Below are 26,167 nucleotides of genomic sequence, written 5' to 3'. Positions count from 1 at the left end.
CCCCATAGCATGAAATGTAGCTCCCTTAATTATCTCCAAATGTTTAGCAACATTTTGTTTAATTTCAGATATGCATACCATGGGCCTGATTCATTAAGGATCTTGACTTAAGAAACTTCTTATTCCAGTCTCCTAGACAAAACCATGTTACAATGCAAGGGGTGCAAATTAGTTTTCTGTTTTGCACAGAAGTTAAATACTGACTGTTTTTCCATGTAGCACACAAATACTTGATAGCTTATTTGTACACAGAAATTTAAAGTTGACATTTGTGTGCTACATGAAAAAACAGTCAGTATTTAACTTATGTGCAAAACAGAATACTAATTTGCACCCCTTGCATTGTAACATGGTTTTGTCCAGGAGACTGAAATAAGAAGTTTCTTAAGTTAAGATCCTTAATGAATCAGGCCCTATATCATTAATCACAAAAAAAGGTTGCTCCTTAAATAGTTTGCTAAATTGTCTGTAATTCTGTAAAAATAGGCTATAATGTGTTAATGATATTTTACATTTGACTAACTTGAGAGATAAACATACAAACAGAATTCCTTCACTCTCAGGTTTTTTACCTTTTTAATCAAACCCCTATTTCTAGCATTATATTAACTAGGGATTTTCTTCCCTAATCCTATTTATTATAATCTATCATAATCACGTACAATAAATTTATTGGCCAGTAAAGTTGCTGATAAATCATCTTTAACATCATCTGCTAAGATTCTCTGAACCCTCAAACTGACCCCTAGGAATAGCACAAGTCATATCGCCATAGAGGAAACCTGTCTAGTCTTAATGTATTATTTAATTCTGCTGGTTTCTATTACAACTCCCGAAGAGGTAATGTCATCACTTAAACACAACTTCACATCCAGACAATTAACAGTAAATACAGAAAATTCACTTGTGAACCTTATAGCAGGATGTTTAGAAATAGCTTCGTCCATCGTACAGATTAATAGGACCCTTTTTATGTATTCAATATAGTGTGTATTTTATTGAATATATGTATATTTTTCTGCCCAATGTATGCAGAATATTCATCATTACATGTGATCAACATTCTAGTAAGTGCATAGAAATATTTGCAAACAACTAGAATACTGCCAGTCCTGTTCTGATCCCTTGTATCAAGCAATAAAAAAGCATCATTCAATCTAAAGTAGTTCTTATCTAATACAACATCTAAGCAATGAATAATAAAGTATATCAGAGAATTAGATAAATTACATTCAAGCAAGGTTATCTCTAGAAATAATACTGCTTCCACATGGGATACAAACTATATACATTCATTGAGCAGAAATGCGCGTCAACATTATCCAAAATAATATCTTCATCTACTCTGCAATATATTATTTTCACCTTCTGAGATTCCTGAACAAGAGGAGGATTAGGGGGGGGGGGAAGGGGGTGTAGAAAGAAAAGGAGGAGGTGGAGGTAGAGGTCGGGGTGGAGGTGGGGGGCAAAGGAGATCCCCCAATGTAAGTCAACTAGATACTTCGCAAAACAAAATCTAAAAACACCTTTATAATGAGACTAATACTTGGGCAGACTGAGAAACTATTAGAGGTGCGACATATAGTCCATGCTTGCCAACCCTTTAGACCTCTGCTCCGGGAGATCCTGGAGCAGAGGTCCTGTGACAGGGGGTAGGAGGGGGCATGGTGATGATATTGCCTCGCCCTAGCCCCGCCGCCCCCGCTAAGAAATGCTAAATTCACAGCATCTCAAAGAAGGGGGCGGGGTTTGATTACACAAAATCGCGTCATTAAGCCCCACCTCCATCGTGTCCAGGAGAATGCCTGCTCTCTCGGCAGGACTTCCCTAAATTTCGAGAGTCTCCCGGATATTCTGGTAGAGTAGGCAAGTAGCAAGTATGATATAGTCATTACCTTCTTGAACTGTTTAATTTCATGATTCTACATAGCATTCAGTTTTGTATCCACTGTTTTACTATACTCTATTTATACCCATTGTGCAGGCATTTTATTGCAGAGGGTTTCAGCTTCAATGAGCAGGTGCATACATAATGTTGTGACCTGAAAAGGCTTAAAACCTCTGTACATTTTAACATGCAACACTGATTTCCCACAGTATAAAACAAGGCACGGTCATATCACAAGTTATACTTCTTACAACTCCTGTGGTAAAATCAATAACTATAAGTGTTAAAGACCCTGATAATCATGTTTTCTCCTGGATACAAAAAACTACAGAGTAACAGCTTCACGTGAACGCAGGAATAACCATGCATGCAAGGTTACAATGGAAAGTCCAAGGACCCCTTGGAAATAACAGGTTTTGGTTACTAAGAGGGGTGGTACTAGGGGGGGGTGGGTGGATTGTTCTATTAGGGAACAGAGCCTCTCTGGTGGGCTGGAGCACAATACTGAGCCCCAAGAGCTGCATACTGAACTGCAGCCGGCATATTTTGGCTGGTTAATAGTGTTAACCAGCTTTAATATATGTGACACAAGAATGAGTGAATCCGCAGACCATTAAGTCACTGCTTGTGGCTTCCTATTGGTCCACGGTGTCACTCCCCTCATAGGCAAACCGAGGGGGGGGGGGGGTTCAAGTGGCTGGAAACCCCCCTCCAAGCCTGGGGCACAGTATAATTGAGGTGGCTGGATCCTGCTCCCGTTTCACACGGCTCTGCTTGAAAAGGGAGAGCTGCGTGCACCTAACAGTAGTGCACGCAGCATTGCCCATGTATGTTATGGGGATAGGAAGAGTTGGAGAGCAGCCAAGCACTGTCTAAAACTGTAGCCACGCCCCCATGCATGCTGGTCACGCCCACTGGTGGCGTGGAAACCCCCCTCTACAAATCCTGCGTTTGCTACTGCCCCTAGACTGTGCGCTCAGCACCAGCAAAATCCCCTGATGCAATCTCTTAGATGGAGCTGTGGGAACTGCTAGGAGGTGAAACTAGTCTGACATTACAGGCACCACATGTCACCGCTATAAGTGATGATGTAGAGCAGGTTTAGGCTCTACTGCAGCCTATTTAAAACTTTAAAATCAATCCACCACTTCATTCAAAAGATAGCAACATTATCATACTGTCTATATTCATTTTCCTCCAAAGCAAGTCTACATACGTGGGGGAGTCATGGGATTATACACTCCATCCTTTTGCAGAAATTAGAATCTAGTACAGGTTGAACGATGGCCTGGGTTGACTAATTAAACATTGAGGGCCCTCACCATAGAAACATAGAATTTGACGGGAGATAAGAACCACTTGGCCCATCTAGTCTGCCCAATTTTTAACCTATGGTAACCTCAAGCCCTATTTGCTGCTTTAAACTTTGTAAGGATATCCTTATGTCTATCCCAAGCATGTTTAAATTGCTCTACTGTATTAGCCTCTACCACCTCTGATGGGAGGCTATTCCACTTATCCAATACCTTTTCTGTGAAGTAGTTTTTCCTCTCATTTCCTTTGAACCTACTTCCCCCCAGTGTCAGTGCATGTCCTCGTGGTCTAGTACTTCTCTTCCTTTGAAGAATGTTTCCCTCCTGTACCTCGTTCAAACCCTTGATATATTTAAATGTTTCTATCATGTCTCCCAGTTCCCTTCTCTGCTCCAAACTCAGTGGCGCACGCAGGGGGGGTTTCTGAGTCTCTAGAAACCCCCCCTGCGCTAACTAAGTGGCCACTGTCCTATACAGCAGCCGCGGCGCTGTCAAAGAAGCGTCTGCAGTGGTGCTGTATTGTATACAGCACCGCCGCAGACGCTTCTTAGACAGCACCGCGGCTGCTGTATAGGACAGCGCTGCCCGCGCATGCGCAGCAGCTCTCTCCCGTGGTTTTTTTTTTTTTTCGGTCGGCGGGGAGAAATTCCCCCTTCCCCCGACAATCCTCCGTGCGCCCCTGAAACTATACATATTAAGGTCTTTTAGTCTTCTCAGGTAAGTTTTGTGCTGTAGACCATGCACCACTTTAATTGCCCTTCTTTGTACAGTCTCTAATGTATTTATGTCCTTCTGGAGATATGGCCTCTAAAACTGAACATCAATTCCTAAACTTTCTGTTCTTTGTTCATTTTTACTTGAAGAAGGAGTCTTTTGAGGCTATGGACACACTTGTTCTAATATTGCTGTGGAGGCATTAGTAGATTAAATTATTAAATGTCTCTAAATTGTGTAATAAAAATTAAAGGGCAGTTTTAATTATGTTTAAATGTGAATTCACATGCTAAAAAATACTATTATGAGATCTGTGCAAAAGTTAAGAAAAAAACATTGATTCGGCAGCTACACATTTCCAAAAGAAAATATAAACGAATTTCAATTGCTAAGATTAGCGGAAAACATATATAATATTTTGTTACAGACCAGTACCTCTAGGAGCACATGAAGAATAAAGATTTGTCAGCGTTAGAAATGAAAGTAGAAGAAATAACGCAATTCAATGGTTTAAAGGAAAATTATACTGGCTGCTGTATAATGAGATAACAGCCTCAAAGTCTAATAGCAAAAATAAAATGTTGTCTGTCTGTTCTCTCATCACATCATCACTATCTTACTTTACTTATGAGAGACGGGAAACTATATTTTATCAGAACAGAAAAATCAGTTTTTTAATCACTGAGAAACTGACGCCCCAAGACCAGAATGAGGACATCGAACTGAAACACCTAGTTATTTAAAAGGTAGACACACCAGGAGGGGTAAAACAAATTATTAATGATCTAGGTAGACTAGAGGAATGTTCAAGAGAGTGGTAGTTACAGTTTAATGCCCAAAAAAATGCAAAATCATGCACTTGGGTCTCAAAAACCAAAGTCTAAATATATTATTAATGGTACTATATTGGAAACTACTGAAGAGGAAAGGGATCTAGGAGTCACTATTTCAGGTAACTTAAAGGCAGGTCAGCAATGTAACAAAGCAATGAGGAAGGCAAGTCAGATGTTTGGTTACATAGGGAGAGTAATCAGTAGCAGAAAGAAAGAAGTAATAATACCACTGTATAGGTCATTGGTACGGCCTCATCTAGAATACTGTGTTCTATTCTGGAGGCCATATCTCCAGAAGGATATAAATACATTAGAGACTGTACAAAGAAGGGCAACTAAAATGGTGCATGGCCTACTGCACAAAACTTACCCGAAAGACTAAAATATCTTAATATGTATAGTTTGGAGCAGAGAAGAGAACTGGGGGACACGATAGAAACTTTCAAATATATCAAGGGTTATAACAAGGTACAGGAGGGAAACATTCTCCAGAGAAAGAGAAGTATTAGAAGACGAGGACATGTACTGACACTGGGGGGAAGTAGGTTCAGAGGAAATATGAGGAAAAACTACTTCACAGAAAGGGTAGTGGATAAGTAGACACATGCACTGTTGAAATCAGGTGTAGGTCTTCTGTACTCTACTACACAAGACACTGCAGTACACGTTCAATACTTAAGTGGATTATATGTTTGCAAAAAGAAAAACGTACAGGGAAAAAAGATAAATAGATAAATATATATATATATCTACTATATAAAAGCCTAGTGACGTGTGTCTGTGTGTGGAAAAAAAACAAACCAAGATGCAGCGCCACCTGCTGGGCGAAGCTATACACTGACTTACTAAATTCTTAGTGTGTGTGGGGAAAAAAACTCAGAAAGGGCTGAAATTTGGTATACTAAGATGTTTTTAATTTGTTAATTTAATTTGTTAATTGTTAAAAGTGTTTATAAAGATTTTAAAAAAATATATATATATTTCTTGAAGGAGAAGGGACAGTTGGGAGTGGTTGGTGGTTGCCGGGAGTGACAGTGGGGAGTGGTTGGTGGTTGCCGGGGGTGACAGAGCGAGAGAGATCCCTGTGTCTGGATAGACATCTGGATAGATGTGGCGATAAAGATGAAGGATGAGGTGATGGAGAAAAATGATGAGGTGGTGACATGTGGACAAAACCACGTTAAAAAAGGGTGCTTGTGTCGGGAAGTAACGCTCTTCCCCTGAGGAGGCCTGGGCTAGCCCCAAATGCATGACAAGAACCTTTTTAACACCTTAAGTAGCTTGATTTGACTAGAATGCATGAGTATCATGCACGGGTTAACTTGTGTGTGTATATATATATATAATTAATGTCACCTGTTAATAATATAGCAATTACTGATAAAACAGTTTTTAAAAAAAGTGTTTTTTATTTATTATTTTATTTCCATGAAATACATTTATTCTCAATGTCTACTGAGCATAAAACACATTTTTGCCGTTGCACCGGAGGGGGAAGTCATGTGACAGGGGGTAGGAGGGGGCATGGTGATGTTGTTGCATCACCATAGCAAGTGACAAGAACACTAATACCCCTCCTGTTTCTTTGTCAGCAATGGCACTGAGCAATGCCACTGGAGACTGGAGAGTGACAAGATCACTGCTACCCCTGTTTCTGTGTGAGCAATGATGTTGGATCTCCTGGGGAGGGAGGTACTTACGGAATCCAAAACCCGCGAGGTTCGATGACGCCAAAATGGTGTTTTTGCCTTGATTCAGATCCGAGGACGTGGGAACGTACTGAGCCGGCTTGACTCAGAACTCGGATTGGCGATGTTCGGGGGGCTTGGTTTTCAGAAAAACCAAGCCTGAGCATCTCTGGTGCACTTGCGCAAATCTAGGTGCATGACACTGCCAAAAAGCATTTTGCCCTGGTGCGTGCATAGCTGCACTTCACACTTAAGTCCCATAGACTGCTCTATTATGTAATTCCCTGTCCTTATTTGTTGTGCTATAGAGATTCCTTATAACTTATATTCTGAAATGTTTTATTCTGTTTGTACTAAACTCCACAATCTCCAAACACGTCGCCTACTTTTGAAAATCGAAATGGCTTCTCTCCCGCTGTGTTCCCGTCTTCACATCTTTATAAGCAATTTGGATATATTAAATGGAATGGCAATATTCTGCAAATTGCCATTGAACTGATATAAAAGGTTTTGGTAGAAATAAAGTTGTTTGTTGGGTTTTTTTCCGCCTTCCTTGCCATCTGCAAACACCCCCCCCCGCAGCATCAGAAACACAGACGTATATCTCCAAACGCCACGCAAGGTACTAACAGCGCACACACTCTTTTGTTTCTGTTGTTAAAAGAAAGTTCTTTTTTCTACAGCCGGTTTGATCTATAGAAATAAAGATCCGAAAATACCATATACACTTCTTTTCATTCTCATCCAAGTTCTCAGATGAATAGCGGAAGGCTTAATTAATTGAGCAAAACAACAATTTGCAATCTAATTTGTCCTTTCATGATTAACACTTTTATCAATTGGTTCTGGGGATAGGAAAACATTCATTGAAAACCAAAGCAGCACTTTTTAAAACTAGGTCACTTTGGCATCTTAATGAATCGTATGAGTGAAATGTTATTAACCTAAATTAACAACCTTTGCACTTTTTAATAATGTGCTTTGGCTAAATAAAATGAGCATAGCAAATGGCCATGCTTCACTAATGTGCTTTTAATGGCTATATATTTTTAAACTTTTGCGAGCAAATAAAAAGCAGCGGACTTGTACGTGGTTTTCTCTCCACGGTTTCCATCCAGAGGTTGGATATCAAAGGGAAAAGTTCTTACAAAGAGCTCTGGGGCTTTGCTGAAGTGTTTTAGGCATCTTTGAAAAGGAGAATAAAAGTTTCCTTAGGAGACCACATTCTAACTAGAAGATTAGGAAGAAGGCCACAGACCTTCGGCAAGGGTGAGGGATCGTGGGCTTCTGAAGCAAGAGATGGCTTTTTAAAGTTTTCTCTTTTAAAAAATAATACCCAGATGTATTCAATGTTGCATTTGGGCCATGAAGCAGAATGGTAGCGTAAAGGTAATGAAATGTCAAATATTAGCCGAAACTGGACTGGGAGCCGTTAGATGACTTAAAGGTGACGAGCGATGTACTGTAGCAAAGCACTCTGAACGTCAGCATAAGGTGATGGGTGGCAATATATAGACAAAGGCAAACAGGCTAATATTTAACCAAAGATAGAACCTTTGTCTATATCTGTTAAATGTTTTGTGATAGATGCATAACTAATGTGAATTACATTTGGAGTTCATAGTCACGGGCACTGCGCTCATATTATAAATCACATTATAGCGTTAAAGATGTGCCATTGAGGACATCACTGCTCAATGCTAACTCCAAATGCTGGGCAGAACTAAGCATACAGGAGTGTGCCTAACAATTCGAGATGAATCCTGGGGTCCTGGTAGGAAGGAGTGTTTCAGGAAGTGGAATCCTACAAGAAATTACTTATAGATCATACTTGCCAACTCTCCCTGAATGTCAGGGAGACTCCCTGAAATAGGGATGATCTCCCTCACTCCCTGAAGAGTCTGGCATTCTCCCTGATGCTGAGCCAGTACAAGACGTGGTTGGCTTCCCCATCTGTGGCATGATGACACAGTTCAGAAATTGTGTCCTATGTCCATGTATTGATGCCTATGGAGGTGGCCATTTTCATGGAGACCAAGATTTAATCAAAGACTGAGAGGTAAGACAACATGACTTCAGTAATGGAGACAGAAATGTAAAAGACACTTCAGTCTCTAGAGATTCACTAGCTGCTTTTCTTTAATGCATAGTTGCCTACTCTCCCGGGTGAGCAGGACAACCTCCCGGTTCTCGCCACCCGCAATAGATAAGTGGTGGGGGTGGGGCTTAACGACTCTAATATTGCGTCATCTTAGCCTCGCTCCCTGCTGTAATTGGCCAAAATTGTGACAATCGTTTAGGAGAAGGGGCCAAAATGATGGGATTCATCAAGCCCCGCCCCCTCACGCCCACCTCCCCCGGGATCTCCCTGAAGCCAACAAGTTGGCAAGTATGTTATAGGGTCAGACTAGAAAGTGTTTAATCAGAACCTAGGCTCATTGATGGACTCTGTGACAGAGCAATTTTGTACACATCTCCAGGTTAGCAAAGTAATAATAAACAAGCTCACAATAAATGAAACAAATCTATAGCTTATTATGTTTAGAGAAAAATGTACTTGTGCACTTGCTTACGAGTGTAGAGTCATACTCAGTCCTGGCGGTAAGTTGCTTTGGCTGTTATTCTAACTGCCTCATCTCAGCGTCTTACCAATTTCATTGTCTTCTTTCATCTGTGACCTCAGGTTTTGTTGTACGCACCTGAGCAGGTGGCAGTGTGGGTAACCAAAATAGACAGATCCAACCATTTGGCGCTCAGACTGAAAAAACAGATCCTATGATATTTACAGTATCAGCAAATGTTTGCCAGCGTTGTACGTTTTGCTTGACTGCAGAACTTAAGATGTCATTGGTAGAGATAAGCAACTCACTCAAGCAAATTAAATTGATTTGCAGGTAAGAGGTGAATCAGTTTTTTATGTTAATGCAGAAATATGAACTGAAGAAGTAAAAGACTCTTAAGTAATTATCCAAATCAACAACATGGAATTTTTGAGACTTTATATTCTCTAAATTTTAAACCTTTGAGTGATCTACCTAATTTAGTGAGTTTTCTTAGAAGCTGATTCGCTCATCTGCAGCTATTGCAAAGCGTTCTTCATAGTGGGAATGTAACTCTTGCACAGAAATATGTAAATAAATATTATCCATAAAATATAAATATATAGGCACAATCATGACCTCTTCCCTATGTAGAATAAAAAGCTGAGAATGGGGAGATTATGGGGTATATTTACTAAACTGCGGGTTTGAAAAAGTGGAGATGTTTCCTATAGCAACCAATCAGATTCTAGCTGTCATTTTGTAGAATGTCCTAAATAAATGACAGCTAGAATCTGATTGGTTGCCATAGGCAACATCTCCACTTTTTCAAACCCGCAGTTTAGTAAATATACTCCTTAATCTTTATATTATGCTGCACCATTGTTTTCAACAAGAGTCCAATGTTGTGAATTTAAATAGTTCCTCCTTACATCCGATTCTGGGCATTTGAGAATAGAATAACTAGGGGTCTGATTCATTAAGGATCTTAACTTAAGAAACTTCTTATTTCAGTCTCCTGGACAAAACCATGTTACAATGCAAGGGGTGCAAATTAGTATTCTGTTTTGCACATAAGTTAAATACTGACTGTTTTTTCATGTAGCACGTCAGTCTAATATGTGTGACACTTGACACGTCCTTAATCAGGTATTCTTTTCTCAAACATGCCATTTTGGTGTCTCCACTCGGTTCTCACCTTGTGTGAAGCGGGGCCATCTTCTCCTCTGCCAGACTGTGTGTGTGGCGCTAGGCTGTACATCACACATTCTCTGGCATAGGGGGCAATGGAAATTTTAGGTATAAATGGATTTTTGCATGGAGTTCTCTTTTTAGACCTTATTATGCAGTTTATATTTCCTCATTAAAATAACTTATTTTATTATAGTTATCATTTAGTCTCTAAAATGCATTTTGTTGCCCCTGATATAGACATTTCTCTGTTATCCCTTTCTGTGTATGTATCACACTTGACAAATGGTCAGGACTGATTCTATTTCCCATGCAGTGGATAATTCATTGACCAAGCTACAATACAGATAGAGCAATTTTCCTCATTTCCAGCACTAGAAGACCCGCCGCGGAGGGTAGCAGTAGATTTCCAGCACTAGAAGACCCGCCGCAGAGGTTAGCAGTAGATTTCCAGCACTAGAAGACCTGCCGCGGAGGTTAGCAGTAGATTTCCAGCACTAGAAGACCCGCCGCGGAGGTTAGCAGTAGATTTCCAGCACTAGAAGACCCGCCGCGGAGGTTAGCAGTAGATTTCCAGCACTAGAAGACCCGCCGCGGAGGTTAGCAGTAGATTTCCAGCACTAGAAGACCCGCCACGGAGGTTAGCAGTAGATTTCCAGCACTAGAAGACCCGCCGTGGAGGTTAGCAGTAGATTTCCAGCACTAGAAGACCTGCCGCGGAGGTTAGCAGTAGATTTCTCAGCACTAGAAGACCCGCCGTGGAGGTTAGCAGTAGATTTCCAGCACTAGAAGACACGCCGCGGAGGTTAGCAGTAGATTTCTCAGCGGAGAGCTGTCTCCTTCTCACTCATTTTATGGAGTTACCTCTGGGATATAGCAGGTAGAAGACTTGTCAAGACAGAAATTAGGAAGAGCTCAGGGTGCAGAAGAAACATCTGTCTTTTCACACTTACACATTTAGAGGCTGCCAGGCCGGCCATTGAGCTTTGGCTTTGATGACGGTTAACACTTCATCGCCCTGTAAAACAAGAAAAATAACTGTTATCCCACTATTAAAAGAATATAACGATTTATGAAATCGATCAGATGTTTCTTAGCAGTTTTTATATTGTACTAGACAATAGATTTGCAATTAGAATATTTGTTACAGGTTACAGCAATGTTTCCCAACTCTGGTCCAAATGCCTCTCCCTCTAACAGTCCAGGTTTTAAGTATATGCCCTGCTTGACTACAGGTGCCTTAATAAGTGCATCAGTGATTTCGATTCAAATACCTGTGCTCAAACATGGATGCCCTTAAAACCTGGATTGTTCGTGGGCTTTGAAGACTGGAGTTGAGAAACACGAAGTTACAGCATATCTTCTGTTGTGCACCAGTTATTGTAAATGTTCCCTGGAGTTTTTGAACCTCAGCAATTGGCATAAAAAGTAAGAAGCGATAGTTGTATAGGGTTACTTTATACGTGGTATCAAGACATCTGGTAAACGTTTATATATAGTCCCCTGTAATGTACTATTTAATTTCTTATGTTAGCTTTCTTGGGATTTTACTTGTGCTGTTAGAATTTAATTATGTTACACGTTGATATTTAAATATGCATCATATATATATATATATATATTATATAATGAAAGTACACTATTCACAGGAAGCCAGGGTCGTATCTGGTGACATGTTTAATAGGAAGCATATTCAGGAATAATTCTGACGACAGATCGGCTACTTCCACTGGGATCCTCCGATAGCTGAACTTTAATGCAGGGAAATTGGTTCTAAGAGCTGAAATCTTTAGAGCACATCTGGTGCAAAGCTACATATGCAAAATGAACTAAAGGGCCTGATTCATTAGGGAACAAAAGTCCTGTTGTAAACTGTATTTTGCGTTAATTTGCTCTACTCATACTCCGAAACAGGCTGTACATCAGTGAGCGCAAGCGCATGCAATTCACCTTCAAACGCAAACAACACTTACGGCAGCCAACAATTTGAAGGGAGACACTTGAGTGGGAGGGGCTTATGCACGTAAGCAGAGTGTGCCAAGTTTGAGCGCACGCACCTCCGTCCCATTCATTTTCTGGGCATCTATCAAGTATGTGATTTTTAGCCGTAGCATTTGCACCAGCTACAGGGCAGGTGTAAGTGTGGAATGATGGTGATGACGTTCACGTTTGCATGCTAGAAGATGTGTTTGTAATTAAGAGCAACTGTAAAAATGCATTTTATGTACAGTAGATATTAATAACATCCTGACATATGTATTTCATGTAAAAAAACAATATTTTTTGTATTTTTTATTAATAATTATATTATTAACAGGTGTTCATGTTTAATTTTTTGTTCTCATGGGACTTTAAGTTGCACATATGTATTGTGTGTATCCTGCCTTGTGTTGTGTCTGTCTGCATATGGTTAGACCCGTCTAGCCAGAATGTACTTATACCCGTATTCAAATGGAAACGTGTTTGAGATCCGCTTGCACCTGAACACGGGCGTTTAAAGATAAACGGAAAAAAAACGCACATTGAAGGGTATTCAATTGACGGCGGGATCGCCGAAAATCCCGCGCTCGAAATATATTACCGTTAATACGGTAATATCTCGCTGGAATTCAGCTCGCGGCTCCCTGAGCTGCGAGCTGAAATCCAGCGAGTAAATTACCGTATTAACGGTATTTACGCGCAGGATTACCGTATTAACTGTAATATTTATCGAGCGCGGGATTTTTGGCGATCCCGCCGTCAATTGAATACCCCCCATTGAGTTCACTTTGTGTTCCTTGAAGAATCAGGCACAAAATGTCAATATTTTTGTATCTTATTGTAGCAAATTAATTTATTTGAGAGTCCATTTCACATTCCAAGTCAATTAGCAACTATCCTGTTAGCAACATCATATGCTACAATAACCCTTTCTTAATGCTCTTGCCTTTTTACATTTCACAGTATGGAGAATTCAGGACTCAGATTATGGGATGGTGGTTTATGGCAGCATATACAGTACAGTATTGTACTAAGAGTTATGCAAAGTATGAGAAAAGGTGAGGACCTTGCCTTGGGAGACAATTTAATAAGAAGTGCATTGCTACCTCTCACCCTGCTTTTAAAGGCCACTATTTGCTGTGATCAACATAGCATCACTTGGCCACTGCAGAGAAAAGTTGTGCATGGAAGGAGGTTTGAAAAAGTGGAGATGTTGCCTATAGCAACCAATCAGATTCTAGTTAGCATTTATTTAGTACATTCTACAAAATGACAGCTAGAATCTGATTGGTTGCTATAGGCAACATCTCCACATTTTCAAACAAGCAGTTTAGTAAATATATCCCCAAGAGTACCTTAAAATGCTGCTATGCTCTAGACCACCCACATTTGAAAAACCTCATCTTTTAAGATTCCAGTCACTATCAATTCAGTAACGTTTACTTTTATTTTAATATTTTCACAGAAACATATAAACACCTCTTATGTTTAGTATTAATATAGGCGTTTTCATTTGTTGATGTTTAGTTATACTTTAAGGCCTTGTGTTAGATTATCAGGTAAAAGTGGTGTTGTTGCCCAAAGCAGCCAATCAGATTCTATCTAGCACTTTATAGAATGTATTAGATGAATAATAGATAGAATCTGATTGGTTGCTATGGGCAACACCTCCATTTTTTCTTTTTAGAATGTTTCATAATCTATCTCCTTGTCTCGCAAGGACAGACACTTAGGGCTAGCACTCTACAAAATGACAGCTACAATCTGATTGGTTGCTATAGGCAACATCTCCACTTTTTCAAACCCGCAGTTTAGAAAATATATCCCATTTTCTGAACACAGTGGGTGACCCAGCCTTTCTTGGGCACCCTCCCCCCAGTAGTGACCTCATCCTCTGCAACGCCAATTATTCCGCCAGTGATAGTGGAAGCCTGTGTCATATAGTTTCACTGTTGATGTCTGGTAGCACTGTTGCTTTCAGACTCTATAGATAGAAAGGGTACTGGAAACTGAAGGTAAAAGTATCATACTACATCCCATCAAATAAAATATTTGCATATTTTAATTCCAGTTTTATTGAGGGAGTAATCTTATTTTAATCTACTGGGAGATAACCATGTTATGGACTATCTTTAAAAGTTATACGTCTCCTGATAAGAGTTGTGTGTAAATGTGGGCAAATTTCAGGGTGTGTTTGACCCATGTCTATAATTTGATATTGTAAAAGCCCCATGTAAGATTGCAAGGCATTGATGACACTTGGGGGTAAATGTATCAAGCTGTGAGTTTCCAGTGTGTTTAAAAAGTGGAGATGTTGCTTATAGCAACCAATCAGATTCTAGCTGTCATTTTATAGAATGTACTAAATAAATAACTAGAATCTGATTGGTTGCTATAGGCAACATCTCCACTTTTCAACCCCGCCGGAAACTCGAACCTTGATACATTTATCCCTTGGAGTTATATTACATAGAGATCTTCACAATTCCTATTTGAATGTCATTGAGTAATTTTTCTAAACTATTCTTGTATCGGGGTTTTTTGAGTGCGTGCTTTTTCTGTCTGCATTTTATGTTTCCCAATTACACTAAAAGGTTAAGTGATAAATTATTGTGAGTAATTGGCGTCTCTCCCTGGGCTGGCCTTGAAACAAAAGAGATATTGCATTGTATTCTCCATACATTTACTAACGCTTCTGTTGTCCTTGTATGGTTTCACATGACCTTGTTTAAACAGATCGTCCCTTCGACAAGCTAATTGCTGCTTTATTTCGTACAAGACTAAAGCAATTAAAGTCTAATGTCTAAAGGAAATGTTATGAGTGTGTGTGGGTTTGCATGCAGTTTTGGTCCTTCGTGACCTGACATTCAGAGTGAAACTGAGACAATTTTTACACAGGCTAATAAGACAATTTCAGAGATGAGGATTAAAGTTTTACGAAACACATTGCTATTTGTAAAACCTATGTACATGGCAAGTCTGACAACAAAGGGGAGAGCCTGAGAAACGTTCGGGTCCCTCCACCTAGAACGGACTGACCCAATGCTGAGCACTAGGCCCCTCCTGGGATGCCTGTCTGGTGAGTACCTAGTGTAAAGGGGGAATAGTGACAAAAAAGAATGCAACCACTTGTTGCACTACAAGTGCCAGCATGCACTCACAGCCAGGGCTGTCATCAGAAATTGTGGGGCCCAGTATAAATAAGACAGGCAGGCATGCCACACCCCTGAACCCCGCTTGACCCTCGTCTCCTCTGGTCCTTGCAAATCGCATACCAAGCCAATGCTTAGTAATTCTCCCCCTAAAGACATCATTTTTTTTCATTGTAGCTTAGAAACAACCAGCAGTAACTGATCTCACTCTGGCAGTGTCAATGGCTCTTTCCAGAGAGAGCTTTTAGATTTCCGTTAAACACCACTTTTTAAAGTAAATATGTCAATGTCATGGACATTTTCCCACAGGATTTAGAAGCCCATTAGCTAGCTATATGTCGGATTCCATTGAGAAGAAAATGATTCAGTATTATGACTTCCAGTCCACTACTAAAACATTAAATGTAAAACGTCGCTGGTTTCTATCCGATTCCAAATAATTATGTCACATTTGCTGCATCTAAATGAACCATCCTATGCTGCTTTCATTTAAGAACACAGTCATTTTAAGACGCAGTACATAGTTACTTACGATAAAGTATATGTTGTTTCATTTTGCAAATATTTTATTCAATAAGATCATACTTACCCACTTTTGAAGGCAGCTGTCCGGGAGGGGGTCCGTCGTAGGGGCGTGGCCACGTGTGGTGCACCATTAGGCTCCGCCCCTGTCAATCTTATGTTATTTCGGCCAAACGCAGCAGGGGGCGGGTCCACGATGCCGCGTTTATCCCCTCCCCCACCCATCTATAACAACGGACACAGCTGGATCTGGGATTTTTGCCTGCTCTCTCGGGAGTCTGGGAGAACTAACAAAAATTCGGGAGTCTCCCGGACATTCCAGGAGAGTAGGCAACTATGAATAAGATATTTAGTTTCATTATTTTTGCACAAAAAGCCTGCTGATTGCCTCTAGAGCAGTAGTACGGGCTATATGCACTCTTTGTAACTATAACTTATTAATTGGCATCTGCAAAATGTTTTAATTGTGTGTGCCTTTTCTCCCGATTAAAGGATTATTTTGTCAGGAGAGCAAATCAAGAACATTCTGCAATACATAAAATGTTATTGCTCATCATTCCTTAACAGATGTTGTCTTACAATGAGATCATTAATGTCGTCCAACGGCCCTCTAAAGATTTATGCAGCAGTTTTATATGTCATGTACATTGGGTGATAATATTTAACATTTGCATTACCCAAGTAATTCCCATTTTCCAGGACTAAGCACTATTTATAAATGAACGCGCAATTTTACGTTAATGAGAACTGTAAATAGGAATGCGGGAACAGCGCTTGTAATTATCACCATCATCTATTTATTTATATAGCGGCACTAATTCGGCAGCACTGTACAGAGAACTCATTCACATCAGTCCCTGCCTCATTGGAGCTTACAATCTAAAATCCCCTAACTTATACACACACAGACCGAGAGAGACTAAGGGCAATTTAATAGCAGCCAATTAACCTACTAGTATGTTTTTGGAGTGTGGGAGGAAACCGGAGCACCTGGAGGAAACCCATGCAAACAAAGGGAGAACATACATACTCCACACAGATAAAGCATACACAATTTTAGGTGAATGCCACTTTCACCATGTAGTCTCATCGAAGGCTACAGAGAGTGATTCATCTATATAGAAAAAAAACCAGATACGGAGGATTAAACCTTCAGTGTATTACCTGCTTTATTGTCACTTTGTATAGACTCCAGTGTAAATTTTAATAATGTTTTTACCTCTGTCCCTTCCTACGCCTGAATTGTTTTCCAATGTGTTATCATTTCCTGCATCCAACTTGTGTTTTCCGAAACGAATTCCTACCAGGTGCAGACCACCTTCTACTGAAACCTTTGATATTAATATTTTTAAAAGTCTATACGTATACCTATACGTTATTAGCATGACAACTGTCTCATTTCATTCCTGAAAGTTGCTTAAAATGCTTCTTCCCTTAAAATACAGACCCTCCAACCTGACGCCTCCCCCCCGGTACAAATTGCACTGCTCCCGAATTTCCCATTTAAGTAATTGCAGTCACTTAGGCTGGGTTCATTCATTGCTGAGAATGGTGATTTTTAGCCATCAATACCTCTTTAAATTTCCAATATATATAGAATTAGTGCACACATGGGGAGATTGTGAATATTTCAGCCATACACAGTACATAGCTATACCCACACACCTTGGCAGACTTTCAAACACCAATTAACATAAAGCGCAGTTTACTATTCACAGCTGCAAACACTCTGAAGCAATGACATGCACAAGGGTGGGTCTGATTATGATACATTTCCAGAATATGGGAGCCAGGAATTTTGGAGGACGGTGGGTCAAGAAGAGCAATAATTGATGCAATAGACCAGAAGTGCCAAACTTTAATGACAGAGGCCCAAAGTGGTTCTCTATTCATTCAAAAATGGATGTTTTTCACCTTTTGCGATAAGTTAGTTTAAGATGGAATAACATTTTTATTTCTTAATCACCAGGGGTGAATTGGATTTTTAAAGTAAGAATAGATTTTTATTGTATTATAATATAGTGAAAACAGGCAAATATAGGAGAGAAATACATTTTTCCATATTCTTTCCAAAGTTACTTTTGTCAGTAATTAGGTCACAACTGCATATTAAATACATACTTGGAAATAAGAGTTGACTTAAGTTGTGGATTAAGAAGATCTGAAATCCTGGGCTATACAGTATACAGTTTATTATTATTATTACCATTTATTTATATAGCGCCACTAATTCCGCAGCGCTGTACAGAGAACTCATTCACATCAGTCCCTGCCCCATTGGGGCTTACAGTCTAAATTCCCTAACACACACACACACAGACTAGGGTCAATTTGTTAGCAGCCAATTAACCTACTAGTATGTTTTTGGAGTGTAGGAGGAAAAGGAAGCACCCGGAGGAAACCCACGCAAACACGGGGAGAACATACAAACTCCTCACAGATAAGGCCATGGTTGGGAATTGAACTCATGACCCCAGTGCTGTGAGGCAGAAGTTCTAACCACTGAGCCACCGCGCTGCCCTTTCACTTTTCATCCCGCACTCAACCCTTGTCACCTATGACCTCCGCTCTCACCTTGATAATAACACCCTCCCCTTCACCACTTATGCCCCACCACTTTCCCCATGTTAGTCAGTACTCAGGTGGTTGCCCCATCCATTCTGGTATAACCTGCCTCCGAGGGACAGGACAAAGAGCAGAGAGCTTTTAGCATTGGAGAGTGCACTGGCAGGATGATTTAAATCTTCTGTGGATTGGGAGAAGGGTAGCAATGCAAACACGTGATTGGTCCGGAGCTGTGACCGCTCAACTAGGTTCCACATTTAATGTACACATCCTATAATAGCTGTTAGAATCCCTCGAGGGAACTCAAACAAAGTGATAGACTGTTCATTGGCAAACGCAGGATTTGTAGAGGGGGGTTTCCACGTCACCAGTGGCATGAGCAGTGTACATGGGGGCGTGACTATAATTTTAGACAGTGCTTGTCTGCTCTCCAACTCTTCCTATCCCCATAATATACATGGGCAATGGTGCGTGGACTACTGTTAGGTGCACGTAGCTCTCCCTCAATTATACAGTGCCCCAGGCTTGGAGGGGGTTTCCAGGCACTAAGAACCCCCCTCCCCCCCTCGGTTTGCCTATGCTGTTCTTAAAACATGAGTTTGCCTAAAGATGGTTGAGAACTAAAGAATACAAATAAAATAATATGATGATGTAGTGAGATAATATGATGTAGTGAGAAATGAATCAGGGTGGCATAATCCCAACATTGGAGGTAAAATATTTGGGAGAACTCTTGGCCATGTCTCTAATCCAACCCCACCTTTATCTGTCCAGCCACTCCCATAATTCACTTTAACCACACCCACTATTTGATAAGACCTGGGAAATTGAAGGGGCATGGGGTGGACATAAGGAAGGAGTGTGACATCAGAGGACTGGTTTGCAAATATCTACAGACATGAAATCCACATGACATTCATATGAACATCATCGAGAGTCATACTCTGAAAAGTACTCTGAAAAAGCAAAAAACGAAGAGGTCAGAATGGTACACGTTTAAGGAGTGGTGTATTCAGTACTTAAAACAAAAACAAAAACTTACTCTCCCCTGAGTTGTAGCGATACATTGATTACCAATGGAGGAACTACCACCTCATTGAGGTTTCCGCAGCTATAAAGCTCAGAAGAGGAACCTGCTCTGCTCCACTGACAGCCGAACAGTCCCCTAGAGTGGAGCAGCTTTGCCGGGCTCTCCCCCAAATTAAGCTATGGGACCTAACATGTTTCTCTCCTGTTGATTATCTCATTTATTACTGAGCTAATGTGCAGATTTTGCCTTTGCAGATTTTCTTAATGTGATGGAACCAAGATCGCTCTTGATAAACGTTTTTCTTTTGAGAACATCAAAAGCTGGGAGCAAAGCTGCATTTTTAAGGAATATATTACTATGCCAAAAAGATAAATCAGAATTTGTCAGTAGCTCACGATCAGCTAATTACTTCAGCTATCAAAAATTAGAGGTGCAGCTTTCTAATCAACACCTTGGATATTTCAAAGTAAATTCATCGTTATCTCTCTGCTTTCTGTCATTCATTTTCATCCTTGCAAGGGAAACTATTAAAAACAAATCTAAGAAGTTCACTTATCAAAGACTTTCAGCCACAAAGTTATCACAAAATATTCATTAAAGGGCACAAAAATAAAACTATCTCAAACTCTTTCTTCTCTTATAGCAGAGGTAATTGTGTCTCTTTATCGGTCTTTGATAAGTAACCCTGTGGTTTACCTTTTCATCTTCCTACTTAGTAAACTAACAATTACCACTTTGTATTAAACACACACACACACACACACACACACACACACACACACACACACACACACACACACACATATATATATATATATATATATATATATATATATATATATTATTATTACACAAGTGATCCTAAAACATGTATGAACTCTTTATGCATGCTTGCCAACTCTCCCTGAATGTCAGGGAGACTCCCTGAACTAGGGATGATCTCCCTCACTCCCTGAAGAGTCTGGCATTCTCCCTGATGCTGAGCCAGTACAAGACGTGGTTGGCTTCAACATCTGTGGCATGATGACACAGTTCAGAAATTGTGTCCTATGTCCATGTGTTGATGCCTATGGAGGTGGCCATTTTCATGGAGACCAAGATTTAACCAAAGACTGACAGGTAAGACAACATGACTTCAGCACATGAGAAACTTTTAAGATGAGATTGGCCAGTTGGTGTTGAAGCAGTGGGACGGAGGCACAATAGATATCAGTGGAAGAAAGGATAAGGTGCCAGTAACTCATTGGAACAGTTTTAAAAGTAGAATGAAGCAGTATTTTCAAGGTTTACCTAATATGTTGTCATAGTAGTGAAATTCTTTTTTTCTGTAGTTTTAACAAACTATGACTCCCCAATGCAGTAATAATCCCATTTCCCTTACTTGCTCTCATGCCAGATTAATTGGTGGAATCGCCAAAGGAAAGTACTGAATAGGCGCTATGCTAAAAATAGCACCGTTTTTTCTTCATAAATTGTTCTGCTACGTTAATCACACTTTTCTAGACTTTTACACACAAGAGATTTATAAATTGCTTGCACTCTCTAAAATAATATTTCCTGACAGTTATTCCTTCCATCATCCAGTACTTTCAGGATGAGTCAATAGCTGCCCAATTAGTCTCTTTTTGGGTGTAATAAAATGCACTACTTAGCACTATCATATCCTAAATGTTCCTTTGAGACATATAAATGAAAGAGATCTATTCTCCTAAAAACAATTTACATCCTGTTGAGTTTGTTCTGCTTACAGATGGCAGATGCTTGTTTCAAAGGCATTGCATGGTAGTCAACTAAGGATTATACCACATTCCATAATTTACTAGAACTCTGAATGCTAAAGTAATCACGGTTTTTCCAAATAAACACTCCTGATTGGCTGCTGAACAGACAAAAAGAAAAAAAAAAGTTTGCACAGTGGAGGATCAAACAGTGCATTAGAGTAAGAAGAGAGACGACAAGGTAACATCATCTATTCTCCTGCTGTGGGATTGATGTGAAACTCTAAATAGCTTCACCTCCAAGGAGCCAAACCTTATGGCTTTTTTGGTTCCTCTGGCAGGGGGCTTGCAGTGCGAGTGCTCAGGGGCTGTCAGGCAAATTGAGATTGGGGTTGAGATTCAGGTCAGCAGCCTATTAGGAACACTTTTAACAAAAAAAAACCTGCAAGTAGCCCTGTGATCTAGCCAAGGTAGCCCACTATGGGAACAGTCCAATGGGCAGATGCCCCCCCCCCCTCCTGTCTGCCAGCCCCAGCAAGTTCTGCATATGACATCAGCCAACTTGGAGTGGTATTAGTACAGAGCAGAGATAGATTTCTATGTGGTAATAATTTAATCACAGTTTCATTTGAATAGGAAAGGCATTTCATTAGGAGCAGAAAAGCCACTGAAATGCATTGCTCATTGGAATGAATGAGAAAGCTCAGCCAATCACAAGCATTGCTTACATGCTGGTCACTGATTGGTTGAGCAGGTACTGATCTCCAGACCCATTGCAGACAATAAGTCTAGCAGCAAATCAAAACATACTTCTGTGGAACTGTTTAAGTATTCCTGGGCTTGCTGGGAATTGTAATTCCTCAATAGTATATTTAATCCTTTTTTTACAATTTAGTTCTTTTTTCACTGCATAGAGAATTTCCCATTGCTTTCAATTGGCAATACAGTTCTATGGGCTTTCTGTGCCCATTGAAATGCATTGTCCATTGAAATGAATAGGAAATCTCACTCAACTCACTAGTGTTATCGACTGTCTGAAACCAGCGAGATTATTTGCAGAGATTTCTATGGGGACTTTGTAAAGTGCCCTTGAACAGATTCTCCCTATTGTACACTTCACAATGCAGAAATCGGTGATTCCCATGATTGTGAGAGCCTTTCATGGCAAATTGCCTTCAGTACATTAGGTGAATTACAAATCATCATGTAAACCAAGAAAAAGCAGGAGATTTGGTCAAAATCAACCTTTGATAGATCTCTCCTTTGGGTTGTAGTGAGAAGGTATATGAAGAAATTTTCTACTTTAAAATAAATGCTGTAGATATATGGTATACCTTTTTAGAGCCTATTTTGTGTACTTTTGAAGCTTGTCCATCCATCACACACAACCTCCGAGGTGTAGCTTAATGCTAGTTAGATTCTTCTACATAGTTGAAATACCTAAAATAATCAATCTAGCCAAGCTATCAATCTAAATATCCAGTACAAAGTATGCCGATTTGGCAAGCCACAGCAGCCCGTCATGCATTTCTGAACAGATTAAGGTTGTTTCTAATATCACAGATTTTCCCAGATGGCAAAAAAAAACAGAGCAGTGTCTCTCTAAAGAGCCAAAAAAAATCATAAGCAAGTATAAAATAAACATCAGGGATAAAACAAACCTTGGAGCATGTGAACACGGTTAAACGTGAATAGCACTAGTTTGTGTTCGTAGACAAGGACGGTGTTTTAAGTTCATTTTCTAATTCTCTATTTGTTTATCAGTAGGGCTTTCTATTTTGCTAAGTTTTATTTTTAGGGGTTTAAAAACTGGTAAATTGGTTAGTTACCAATTTGCCTTTTTGAGGGTTAAATAAATATATTGTGATACATATCACAACAGGAAGTTACTGAACATAAACAAGAATGCACGATACTGAGGAGTCTATTTATCTAGCTGAAATAATATATTTTCTATATGTTTTAAAAAATATAGTAAACTTACAAGATAGTTTACTAAAAGTGGCAATAGGGCTGTTTATCTAGCACACTGATAGAAAACCTCTTATAAACATGATTTACCAAGAAAATATCACTGGAGCAGTGGTGCTCAGCTGCCCGGCCATACTGGCTGTCAGCGGTAAGAGACGTCTTACCGCTTTGCCATGTCTTGGTGAATACGCCCATGAGTGACCCTGCTTACCACCATTCTTTTTCCTTAATGAGACTTTCAAAATTGTATTAACAAAATCATCTTAATATCCGGATAGCAGAACGAAAACAACAATAATACACCCATTATCATCCTTGTTAATTCCAATGTTTCTCTGAAAACGGTGTGGGGCTGATTGTAAAAGTTAAAAAAAAAATACAGCTACTTCATCACTACTTCAACTAGCAGATGTAGGAGGGGAAAAACCTATAAAAGGTAGAATCGCCACCATTAAAACCACTCTTCTTCCCTGCCAGCGGTATTGTTATTAATAATATTACCTTTTATCTATGTAGCACCTACATAAAGGCTTGTGTACAAACCACAGAAAAAAATTGCAATCATAGGTTTATCTACTGGAACTTAGACTTGCCTACTCTCCCAAAATTTCCGGGAGGCTCCCGAATTTTGGAGAGTCCAGTAGTAGGCAACCTCCTGGACACTTGTGGAGGCAGGGCTCAATGACGATGTGAAGGCCCAATGCTACCCACTTCACGCTGGCTGGCCACCCACCGGTGCCTTCCTAAGCCAGGGAAGTCTACCCAGTACCTTCTAGGATTCGTATAGTCACTCAGGCAAATGCAGTTATAAAAATACAACAGTACATTTATTGTCATACAAACAACACTAGAATATTATGTACACACAGGAAATAAATGCCAGGCAGGTTTACCACATCATCTGTCCCTTACCCCACTAGCTTAAGGAGTAAGAGTCACCTGGCTGTCCAGACTTCACGACCCATGGATAGCTGCATATATAGACTCTAGTTAGAGAATGACAACTCAAAAGCTAGATCTTGCAGTCTTCATGAATGAAATCCCAGAATGAACACCCTTCCCCCCTGGAGTAATTCCTTATATCTCAGGTCTAATTTCCACAGTCTTTCCTCTCCCTGGGCAAACCCCTGGGTCTATTTTTCTTAACCATTGATAAGTGCAGGACTAGGGGGTTTGGACAGGGCAGTGAAGATGAGCTGTTCTTTCACAGAAGCCCCCTGCTGGGATGCAGACCGAACGTCTGGACTAGTCCTAAGGAGAACAATTGATACTAATTGGCTTCCCCTACTTCCAAGGTTAAGGTAGCAGTGAGCCCCTGCTAAAATGAACCCCTTGCACTACTTTGTGATGTCACAGGATCCCCAGCTGTTCCGTGCTTCCTGTAGAGGAAATAGGGGGGAGAATGAATGCAGCTCCAGCCCCCTCACCTGTATCCTAAACACCACCTGATCTTTACCCATAACCCTCCTGGCTTCAGTTTAAGGACAATGAATAACATTACTGCAAGTCATCGATATATGATACACAATATACATATTTACATTGAACTACAATGTCCCCTTAACCACATGTAATTGGACAATGCAGTTGTAGTCTGGTGAGCTGGGGAACAAAAGCGAGGGCTATAAAAAGTACTATAATCCACATTATGTGAGAAACGACACACAGAATGGTTAGCGTATCACACTCGTTTCGTCACAGACGATTTACCACAAATGTATAGCACACAAATATAAACTTTAAATTTCAGTGTACAAATAAGATATCAAGTATTTGCGTGCTACAAGAAAAAAACAGCCAGTATTTAACTTATGTGCAAAACAGAATACTAATTTGCACCCCTTGCATTGTAACATGGTTTTGTCCAAGAGACTTAAATAAGAAGTTTCTTAAGTTAAGATCCTTAATGAATCAGGCCGAAAGTTCCCACACATCAAAGACTTTAGAACACTGGGTATGGAGTAAACTTTCATTTCGATCCCCTTATTGCCCTCAAAGAAAATGGATAATATTAGAATGATCAGGTTATCATTCTGCGTATCATTTGTGGCTCGTCTTACTGCGTCATATAACCCGTAGGCTATTGCTCAACTTTGCATGTGGAGTTGTTTCAGCCTCATTTACTGGAAAGCATCTGCTACAGTGAATCATCTCTGCCACCAAGTTTATTGTTTATTTTCAATTCCCATCTTACAGTTGACACCCAGTTGCACGTGTTGGAGATAATATTTCAGAGGTGCAGACACATACTTGAGTAATGTAGCAGAATATAATAATATCATTGCTTACTTTTGCAGCTATAATATTCAGAAATGGATGAAAAGTTGAATAATGACAGATACATTTATATCACTTATCAGATAAACATTCAGGGAATAGTCCAAGAACAACTGAAAGGTCAAAATGTGCTGATAATATCACTTCTCAACCTGGTTTCCACCCCGTAAAATGTGTGCAGTGCAGGTTTCAGGATTTCCTAATGAGAGCACGGAGCTCACTTTCACTGAACTCAAGCAATGTTGTGCATCAGTCACAATATCCTGGAAATCACCCTTGTTGGAATTGATTGACAGTGCTTAGGTTGATTGTGGTATACAGAGTTTTAATCAGTTTTTAACGTATTTTATTTGTTTATAAGAGGAACTGAAAGTGTAAGTTTCACTGTGCATGCGTGAACTGGCTAGTTTAGGTCATGCCTGGCCAACCTGTGGTGTGTGAAACTACAAGCCCCAGGATGCTTTGCCAGTAGACAGACAGCCGATAGCTGGCAGGGCATGCTGGGACTTTCACAACACCTGGGGTAAATATATCAAGCTGAGAGTTTTCCGGCAGGTTTAAAAAAACAGTCAGATTCTAGCTATCATTTATTTAGTACATTCTACAAAATGATAGCTAGAATCTGATTGGTTGCTATAGGCAACATCTCCAGTTTTCAAACCCGCCGGAAAACTCTCAGCTTGATACGTGGCCCCTGGAGAGCCACAGATTGGCCAGGTCTGGTTTAGGTGGAGAACATGGGGTAAACATACTTCAAAGAGTTGGATGTTAGGTCAACAACGGTG

General features: G+C 40.1%; 1 protein-coding gene across 2 annotated transcripts in view; it reads right to left on the bottom strand.

Annotated features, from left to right (window-relative positions):
- Positions 1–26,167, bottom strand: part of SPON1 (spondin 1) — a 232,425-nt gene that overhangs the window by 43,072 nt on the left and 163,186 nt on the right. For both annotated transcript variants that reach the window (XM_075188063.1, XM_075188064.1), the window contains exon 7: positions 11,121–11,185. In XM_075188063.1, the coding sequence (XP_075044164.1) occupies positions 11,121–11,185 (65 nt within the window). The remainder of the gene's footprint in view (positions 1–11,120; positions 11,186–26,167) is intronic.

Source organism: Mixophyes fleayi, chromosome 10, assembly GCF_038048845.1.
Source record: "Mixophyes fleayi isolate aMixFle1 chromosome 10, aMixFle1.hap1, whole genome shotgun sequence".
Taxonomy (NCBI): domain Eukaryota; kingdom Metazoa; phylum Chordata; class Amphibia; order Anura; family Limnodynastidae; genus Mixophyes; species Mixophyes fleayi.
This window is presented reverse-complemented; position numbering and strand designations above follow the sequence as displayed.